We start from the raw sequence: 10,000 nt of genomic DNA on the forward strand, positions 1-10,000 counted from the left end.
TAACATAACAACATAATGTTATATTTGTTTATACACTATGTCAGTTTCCTCAGACTAATAGTAGGCACACATGTGAGAGCATTCCCTCCCACTGCTCCAATGAGATATCCAGGTTATGGTCAAGACAATTACAACAACAGTCATCTTTACTAAACAGAACAGAAGGTTTGCATTTACAAGACCACTCGGCTGTAAATCTCCAATCGAAGGATTACCCTGGGCCTTTCCCTCTCATACTGTAGCTTGGGATTAAGGTTGGAATTCAGGGTGGATTATCATGTTCACATTCTTTGGGTGCCTGTCGGATGGGAATGAGGAACTGAAAGGGGGAGAGCATATCCAGACCTCCCCTAGAATGTTCTACCATTCTACATTGTTGATGAATCATATATCCAATCGTCTCCATGTGTCTCTCATTATTCACCTCATCTTGTGTCCCCTCTCCTTCCCCATTCTCCCTATTTCTTTCTCCTTCTCACCACTTTCCTTCTCTCTCTTTCATTATTGCGCTCTCTTCCTTCCTTCTCTCGATCATTCTCTATCTTTATCAGGGAGAAGAGGGATCTAAAGGCCAACAAGGAATTGCAGTAAGTGACTGTAGATATGATATTTGACTTTGTCTGTACGGGACTTACTAATACCGGGAAAAGAACACATGTTAACTCTTGTGATGTTCCTATGCAGGGTCCTCAAGGAGGTAGAGGACTTCCTGGACTAGTTGGACCAATTGGCCCTGCTGGGGACAAGGTACTGACCAGTAGGCTAAAGTCATCTATAGTGAAGCCCATCTATAGTCCAAACCATCTTGTAACTTTATCAACGATAAATGAAACTTTGCAAGCCAACTTTGACTTAGAAATCTTCATGAACTTAATTTTCTAGTTTTTATTAGCATGCTATTCTCAAGGTGTGTGTGTGTGTGTGTGTGTGTGTGTGTGTGTGTGTGTGCGTGTGTGTGTGTGTGCGTGTTCATGTTTCCTCCCTACAGGGTCCCACAGGAGAGGAGGGGCCTCCAGGGCCACAGGGGCCTATGGGCATAGGAACAGCAGGACTTCCGGTAAGGGATCTATGTCTGTGCATACATATGAGTGTGTGTGTGTGTGTGTGTGTGTGTGTGTGTGTGTGTGTGTGTGTGCATGTGTGTATGTGTGTGTGTGTGTGTGTGTGTGTGTGTGTGTGTGTGTGTGTGTGTGTGTGTGTGTGTGTGTGTGTGTGTGTGTGTGTGTGTGTATGTGCAGCACTGTATCTGCGATGGTGTGATTCCATTATTCATGCATTTTCTTTCCCAGGGTAGGGACGGTGTTTCAGGATTGCAGGGAATTCCAGGAGGTGACGGGAGACGTGTGAGTATCAGGAGTGTCTCAAGAATTTCCAAACTGAGTTTGTGTGCCTAAGAGAGTGTGTATATGCATATGTGAGGGCCAAGTCTTCTCTCTACAGAGGCACACAGTTGCTGTGTTGCTGCCGAGATGATTTTAATTATCCAGTAGTAGTCTTCGTCCTTGCCATTTTTAACGAACTAAGTGTGCCTCAAACCATAACAGAGACACAGACTCTGCTCCCATCCCATCGCTTGTCGCACTTCTCTGCACCCAATGATGTCCTGTGAGCCTTGTACTGCAGCAACAAGGCTAAACTAACCATGTGTGTGTGTGTGTGTGTGTGTGTGTGTGTGTGTGTGTGTGTGTGTGTGTGTGTGTGTGTGTGTGTGTGTGTGTGTCCTCTTATCTTGTAGGGAACTGATGGAGCCAAGGGGGACAAGGTAAGTCTAGCGTTTGTTGGAATGAAGAGGTGTTTAGGGGTTTTGGAGGTTGGGGGGAGTAACAGATGGTAATCACAAGAGATGGTTCAATGCACACACACACACACACACACACACACACACACACACACACACACACACACACACACACACACACACACACACACCACACACACACACACACACACACAGCCCTTAAGGTACAGAGACAGAGTAGCAGGGGAGGTGACAATTGCGTGCTTCCAAGCAGACAAGGAAGTTAAAGAGCCTTAAGAGAGGGAGAGTAAGACTATTAATTACTGCATTCATCAGACTCTCTGCTCCAGCCTGTCAGAAAGAGGGAGGGAGAGTGGAGAGAGGATAAGTAGAGGGAAAGAGAGGGATGAGGGGAGACTATGAGGAGATGCTCTTTATTGAGTCATCCTCATATTTAGAGAGAGAGAGAGAGAGGGAGAGAGAGGGAGAGAAAGGAGGAAGTGTGAACAGTGTGTGTGTGAAAGAGAGGGGGGGCAGGGGGCAGAGGGAAAAGAGACGGGGAGGATGGATGAGACAAGAAAAGAAAGATCAGAAAAGAGAATGAAGAAGAGGCATGGTGACAGCAAGAGGCATGGGGACAGTATACTGTATAGTCTCGATTCTGAGAATGTCTGCTTGACTTTATTATCCACATTCTAAACTTCAGTGTTGGCTGAGGGAGCTGTACAATACACACTGTATTATATCAATACTTTATCTAAGTTTCTCAAGGCCAAACACCAAACACCGGTGCTCAAATCTCAAACATTCATGACTTCTTCTATGTGAAATTGCTCTCAATGTTCTATCTATTCAACCATTTGAAAGGGTTAAGGCTGCTGCCCGATGTATGGACAGTATGAGATGTTTGTGATGTTTTTTTTCTGGTATTTTTTCAGGGTGAAGCTGGAGAGTGTAACTGCATAACCTCTCCATACCTAGGAACAGGCGGACCTGTGAGTATGGCATGGTCAACACACACACACACACACACACACACACACACACACACACACACACACACACACACACACACACACACGATTTAGCTCTCTGAACTTGTTTTGAGTTCAACCTCAGCATCGTTATCTCACTACAGGCGGTACACACACACACTGAAGTGAACCCAGCTACTGCACATACACATATTTACAAAGAGCCACCCTATGGTACACACATTTACGCACTTCTCTGACATTCTGAGTTCATCCACAAGTTTATTATCTCTCTACAGGGGACACACTCAGACACACACACACACACACACACACACACACACACACACACACACACACACACACACACACACACACACACAGCCTCTATTTGAGCAAGTTCATCTGCAGTGTTATTTAATCTCTGCAGGGTTTCAGTGTTTGTGTTATGTCACTCTAATGATCTGTTTGTTGCTGTGCTCTGAGTTTGACTGCACTTGCCTTGCAGGGAGCCCCAGGAACTCCAGGAGGAAACATGTGGCAGGTCTGCTCCCTCTGTCATTGACCTACCATGTCCCTCACCCTCTGGCTGGGGTTGGATTTACTGTGGCATTGCACTCAGAATTTGTAATTTAGGAATTAATCTGTCTATGTGGGTATACAGTGCTTGTAGACCTTTATAACGTGTGTGTGTGTGTGTGTGTGTGTGTGTGTGTGTGTGTGTGTGTGTGTGTGTGTGTGTGTGTGTGTGTGTGTGTGTGTGTGTGTGTGTGTTCAGGGGCCTCCCGGACCACCAGGGCCTCCTGGTCCTCCGGGACCACAGGGCTTCATAGGGACCATAGGACCCCAGGTAAGAGATGGGTGGTGGGGGGTGGTCAACAGGGTGTCACCGTGCTGTTCAATTCAATGGAATAAGACAAGACTTGTTGAACTGAATTGAATTGAATTGAATTAACCCCTAGCTTCCGTCCATGGGCAATGGGAACCGCCTATAGCTATATTGTCTCTGGCAGCTTGGGCTCTTGGCTTAAGCTACTATACTGTATATACTAATATAAGCACTGACAACATTCAAATGGAATGATTTTATGTCATTCCCTAATGTAAACGTCTTGTACCACAGTATAAGTAACATTTCAGGCAGCAAAACTAATTATGTATGAATGTACATGATGACAGTAAACTGTCATCAGAACCCTGAATGCTATTGTTAACGCAACAGGTTTATTTCATCAATGGGAACATTAGTGCAACTCTGATCCTGTGTTTCACTGCACTAACCCCTGTTGGAGGCTTTTGGGAATGCCAGTCAATTCTTGGTGGGTTGAAAATAGGTGTAACACTTCATTTGAAGGTCTGCTTATGAAATAAACCAGGAACAGAATACCCTAACCCTCATCTACAGTTATGATGTACATGTTCTGGACAACAGGCCGTATACATAAAAGTATTTTCTTGATTTCATGGTAATCTTTGCAATAATGTTTATAAGTGGACCTTCAAATAAACTGCCCTGGGTAATATTGTACGCTTACGGAAAAAGCAAAATCTTAATTTTCAACCTGAACAGAACCAATCAAAGGGTAAAAGGTGTAATGTTTACCTCAGAGATAAGACCAATGGTTTTGTTATCTTATAAGCACAGCGAAAATTGGGCCACTGAACATTTTCCTGACAAAGTTGAACAGATTCAACTTTGTTTTCGTAAAGAGTAGCAGAGGTCGCTGTGTAAGGTCGAATCTGCAATCCTCTAAATGCAGTATGTACTGTTTGTTTGAAGTCATAAATAATGTGTAATATTGAAATTACCACACCAACTGTATACCCAATTCAGATTAGTTTGAATTAAGGACTTGAAATTCACTAGTTATGCAAGTAGTTTTGATTTACCTTTGACCTTTTGACCTTTCATACAGTGATCTCTGCTTGCTTTTTAACCTGGTATTGTGTTTATTAGACAATTTACACCAACAGACATTCTATTGATTCATTTCAAAATGTATAAAACAAAGCAAATACAGTCTGAACACATACCAAGGGAGGGAGAACACAGGTCAATGGCTGTACCTTCACCCTTGACCCTGTGACCCCCTCGGTCATTGGTGGACATGGGAGTTGCTAGCCTGTGATTGGCTATAAAATGGTTCAACCTCAGTTCCTTCTTTCAGGGTATCCCTGGCAACGACGGGTTACCAGGGCAACCGGGTCAGCCCGGGAGCAGCGTAAGTAACCAGACTAGAACCCTACAGGAGAAGGCAGAAGTTGCTCCTAACCACTGATACAAGGCTCAGTATGTTGACATTCCCCTAATGGATGCTACAGCATTGAGGGTATAATAATCTGATCCTAGATCTGTGGTTAAGGCCAATTTCTACCTTGAGGAGACCGAGGGGATGGAGCTAGAAGAAAGTGCTGCTGCTTTGTGGTTGGCCGATGCAGGGACGGGACGAGGGATCTGTGTTGGAGTTTGGTACAGGGTGTCTGTGTTGGAAGTGGAGCACTCTGGGAAGTCTCAGCTGTCAATTGTGTCATGTGTCTCGTTTTGGAGAGAGGGAGAGATATTTTTTTTGGCCAAATCTATAGGCACACACCCTACTAGGAATGGCCAGCAATGGTGTCAATGCAGCTGTAAGGTTGAGTCATTGAGAGCTTTCCTGTGCTTTACTGTTTTGGGCCACATAATGACTACAGGAAGAGCCTACGATATCTGAGACCTCATTTTCCACACTGCTGGCACCTGCCTCAGACCTACCGCCTACACACGCACACGCGCACACGCACACGCACACACACACACACACACACACACGCACACACACACGCACATGCACACGCACATGCACACGCACACACGCACACACCACACACACACACACACACACACACACACACACACACATATATACACACTTAACCACACATGTGCAGTACACATTCAAACCCCTTACCCACAATAAGTAGTGGAAATAAAGAAAGTAGTGGCCCGTAGCAGAAAATTGGCCATCCTCACCCTCCACACAAGCATGCTCACACACACACACACACACACACACACACACACATACACATACACACACACACACACACACACACACGCGCACACACACACACACACACACACACACACTGCAATCTATCCAGAAGTGCTCCAGTTCTAACATTAGCAGACAGCCCCACCAACTCCACTCCAGCTCCATGGACCTGCCTGTTATATGTCAATGGATTGAAAAGCATAAAACACACTGTAAAACCACTGTAGTTTATGTTGTATAACGAAATAGATCAAGGGAAAACATCTTCTTGAAGATGAAAAATAAATTGCAAACTAAATAGGCGAGTAACACAAACGAATCCTATTAGGAAATAAATAAAAGAACAATTCAACAAAAGCGCAGCTGTAAATAGAGAATTGTTTGTGAATATTCCACATTGACATATAATCATAGAGCCTTCTCTACGAGAGGGCCTGTAAATGCACGAAGCCTTGGTGTAATGAGCATAATGACCAGCACCATGCTAAGCACAAAATACCCTTTTTGTTCCAACAGCCATTTGAACAAAGAACTAATGGGTTTTAAATGGACTCAAAACCAGGCTTAGTACAATTCACAGGTTCTCTCTCTGTGTGAAGGGTCCCACTGCTCAAATGTGGACATGGTGTACTGGTAGTGTGCTTCTAGTGTGCTTGGAGCAATAAAATGTTTTGGAGCACCCTGTTGTGATGGGAGAAATACGACTCCATTAGCTGTGTGGGTGTCCTCTCGTCCTCACCATACCACCACATTCCACTCTCTGAACTCTTTCCATCGTAATAGTCAGATTAGATTATATGTTGTTTATTCCAACCAATTGAAATGATGCTCTATGCATGTCTGATCTTATAATGAGCTGGTTTCAATTATGACATGTTCCTCGGAATGGCCAATAACAAGGCAAAGGTGATGTCAAACAGAGGGTTGGAGGTGGTGTTATGAGGAACTGTAATGACAAGGCTATGTTGTATGTTGTGGTGTGTTGTCATAAGCAAAGGTGTCTCTCTCTCTGATGTACAGTACTGAAATGTGAGTGGACATTGGGGTTTCATGGGAATGTTTTCACACTCTTATTCCTCTATTGCAAATGTCTCTGTTTTGTTCATTTAAGTGGAAATTATATTCAATTTATGTCCAAAGATTGTATCCACTTACAATTCCGTCATTCTGTCAATTCATGTTCAGAAGAGGGATGATGATTTGTTGCATTTGTATGTGTTTTTTAGTATGAGGAATGTGGCCCTGATACATTCCTGTAGCTACTGGGCCATCTCCGGTCTGAGTGTGGTTGGGACCTGGGCTACATCCACATGCTGGCCAAGGTCTGACCTTTTCATGACAAAGATAAGGCTCAGAAATGGCAGTCAGGGCTGGCCCACTTCTGGCCCAGTGAACAAAGTTGTACCTGGGCCTAGGGCTGTGACGGTTACGCAGTTACCATGACCTTCACAGCCCTACCTGGGCCACATCCGGATGCCGCTAGAACACAGATCTGGGCCATATTTTTTCTGCTGATAGGGTACTGTGCTTGACATGTACATGTTTGTGTCCTTCCAACGTATGGCTTGGTAGATCCCACAGGTTGCCCTACTATATTCCATCAGAATAGTATATTCAATAAGTGGCGGATAGTAGTATCCCTGAGGTTCGTGGGATAGTTTGGGCTAGGTTCAATAATGGCTGAAAGCCATTGAGTTGCATCCTACACAGAAGGTCGGAAAAGCAAAGCTCTGTCTGAATACTTCACAAACATGTCCTTCCTTCCTCCTTTTCTTGGAGGAGTCACTGATATGACAAGATTGGATAAGTGATATGAAGCGCTATACAGCACCACTTTACCACCTTATCCAGTCATATTCGATCAGTCACTACTCAAAACATTAAAGGAATGAAGGGAAAATATGTCATGCACTGTATTCAAACAGGGCCATGTTGTATCATATTCAGCAACCAGTTCTTTACCTGTCTTTGACTCTGACAGTACTCTACCATATTTGACTAACCCCCCCCCACCCACACACACACACACACACACACACACACACACACACACACACACACACACACACACACACACACACACACACACACACACACACACATACACACACACACACACCAAACTACAACAAACCACACTTCATGGGTCCATGTAGGACCACAATGTTTTAAAACACTGCAAACCTTTTGTGAAACCTTTTGAATGTAAACCCCAGGAGTGCTTATAGAAATGATCTTCAATAAGTCTGTTCTTTCTCAAATGAGGTGACTGATCTGAGTGAATGGATAAGTGGTAGCAGTTGGTGTGAAGGTCCAACAGGGGTTTTTCAACCATACAGCTTTCCCTTATCCAGTCCTTTGACATCAGTGATCAGATGGAGAGTAGCATTCTATTTCTGTATTCAACATGGCTGTGGCGAGATACTGTAAGCTAATGTTGGCCGAGGCAGAAACAGACTGTTGCTCAGGCTCGCTGAAGTGAGAAAGGAGAGATACTATAGTCTTGAGTAGTATAATAGACTTCCGATATATGCAATGGTTTGGAACTGTCACAAATGGTCTTTCCGGAGCATACAAGTACCGAGGTGTAACTTCTGAGTCCACATGAACGTTCCACATTCATGTTCTCCGTCTGGATTTTTTTTAGTTTTTTTTGGTAATTCTAAATTTAGTGTTCAATGAATGCTTACAAGAATTGCACGGATTGTTAACCTAGCCAGTATCTTCAAATTGTGCAAACTGAAAAAAATAAAAATGAAACCCACTGCATACATGGATCTCGTAACTTTTATCAGTTTTAAAAGTCCCAACGGTTGCCCTTTAAGAATACGAGTCATCACCAATGAGTGATTCATCTGAGTTGTTGGATAGGTGGGTTCATGTGGGTTCACATTTTATCTATCACCACTCATACAATGCCTATTGAAATTCGCAAGGAATGTTAACGTGGATGCAGGAGGTACACGAGCTCCTCGGTACTCAATAGATATCCAGAGCAAGTCAAACATAATATATTTGATTTGAAGTTGATGAATCGCACTTTCACAATGTGCACATATCAGGAGTTCGCTGTCAGGGTTGGGGATAATTAGATTTCTTTTCAGTGATGATTTACAATTGATTCATTGAATTCCTATTCACCTGCCCCCTTCTCAGCCCCCCCTCCCCGAGCACCTGAGGCTGCCTCAAGATTCCACCCGAGGGGAAGACACGGTAAGCCAGCAGGCAAAGAGAGGCATTGTACAGTATTAAGAATATACACAGAATATAGACATGTGTGTGTGTGCGTGCGCGTGCGCGTGCGTTTGTGCGTGTGTGCGAGTGGGCATCCATGAGTGCATTGCATGTGTGTGTGTTTCTTTTTTGTGCTTATTTCATATACATATGCATGCATGTTTGTGGTGTGTTGTGTACCGTTTAGTGAAGCATTACCTGACTTTACTGTATTGTGTGTGTGTGTGTGTGTGTGTGTGTGTGTGTGTGTGTGTGTGTGTGTGTGTGTGTGTGTGTCCTATCCTACAGGAGATTTGTACTGACTGCTCCACGGGTTTGCCAGGGGTACCGGGCAATTCTGGCACCAAGGGAGAGAAAGGAGACCAGGGCAAGCCTGGCACAGGCCCCTCAGACAACTGTGAGAGGGTGAGAGAGCAGCAGAGGGTAGTGGTAGGGGTCAAGGTAGGCAGAGGGTAGTGGTAGAGGTAGGATAGGCAGAGGGTAGTGGTAGGGGTCAAGGTAGGCAGAGGGTAGTGGTAGGGGTCAAGGTAGGCAGAGGGTAGTGGTAGGGGTCAAGGTAGGCAGAGGGTAGTGGTAGGGGTCAAGGTAGGCAGAGGGTAGTGGTAGAGGTAGGATAGGCAGAGGGTAGTGGTAGGGGTCAAGGTAGGCAGAGGGTAGTGGTAGAGGTAGGATAGGCAGAGGGTAGTGGTAGGGGTCAAGGTAGGCAGAGGGTAGTGGTAGGGGTCAAGGTAGGCAGAGGGTAGTGGTAGGGGTCAAGGTAGGCAGAGGGTAGTGGTAGAGGTAGGATAGGCAGAGGGTAGTGGTAGAGGTAGGATAGGCAGAGGGTAGTGGTAGGGGTCAAGGTAGGCAGAGGGTAGTGGTAGAGGTAGGATAGGCAGAGGCTAGTGGTAGGGGTCAAGGTAGGCAGAGGGTAGTGGTAGGGGTCAAGGTAGGCAGAGGGTAGTGGTAGGGGTCAAGGTAGGCAGAGGGTAGTGGTAGGGGTCAAGGTAGGCAGAGGGTAGTGGTAGGGGTCAAGGTAGGCA

General features: G+C 45.0%; 1 protein-coding gene across 1 annotated transcript in view; it reads left to right on the forward strand.

Annotated features, from left to right (window-relative positions):
- col16a1 (collagen, type XVI, alpha 1) overlaps positions 1–10,000 on the forward strand; it is a 58,800-nt gene that overhangs the window by 35,136 nt on the left and 13,664 nt on the right. The window contains exons 34-44 of the mRNA XM_083680696.1: positions 552–587; positions 685–747; positions 989–1,057; positions 1,290–1,343; positions 1,736–1,762; positions 2,677–2,733; positions 3,221–3,256; positions 3,491–3,562; positions 4,881–4,934; positions 8,901–8,957; positions 9,267–9,383. Of these exons, the coding sequence (XP_083536822.1) occupies positions 552–587; positions 685–747; positions 989–1,057; positions 1,290–1,343; positions 1,736–1,762; positions 2,677–2,733; positions 3,221–3,256; positions 3,491–3,562; positions 4,881–4,934; positions 8,901–8,957; positions 9,267–9,383 (642 nt within the window). The remainder of the gene's footprint in view (positions 1–551; positions 588–684; positions 748–988; positions 1,058–1,289; positions 1,344–1,735; positions 1,763–2,676; positions 2,734–3,220; positions 3,257–3,490; positions 3,563–4,880; positions 4,935–8,900; positions 8,958–9,266; positions 9,384–10,000) is intronic.

Source organism: Argentina silus (genome assembly GCF_951799395.1).
Source record: "Argentina silus genome assembly, chromosome: 11".
Taxonomy (NCBI): Eukaryota; Metazoa; Chordata; class Actinopteri; order Argentiniformes; family Argentinidae; genus Argentina; species Argentina silus.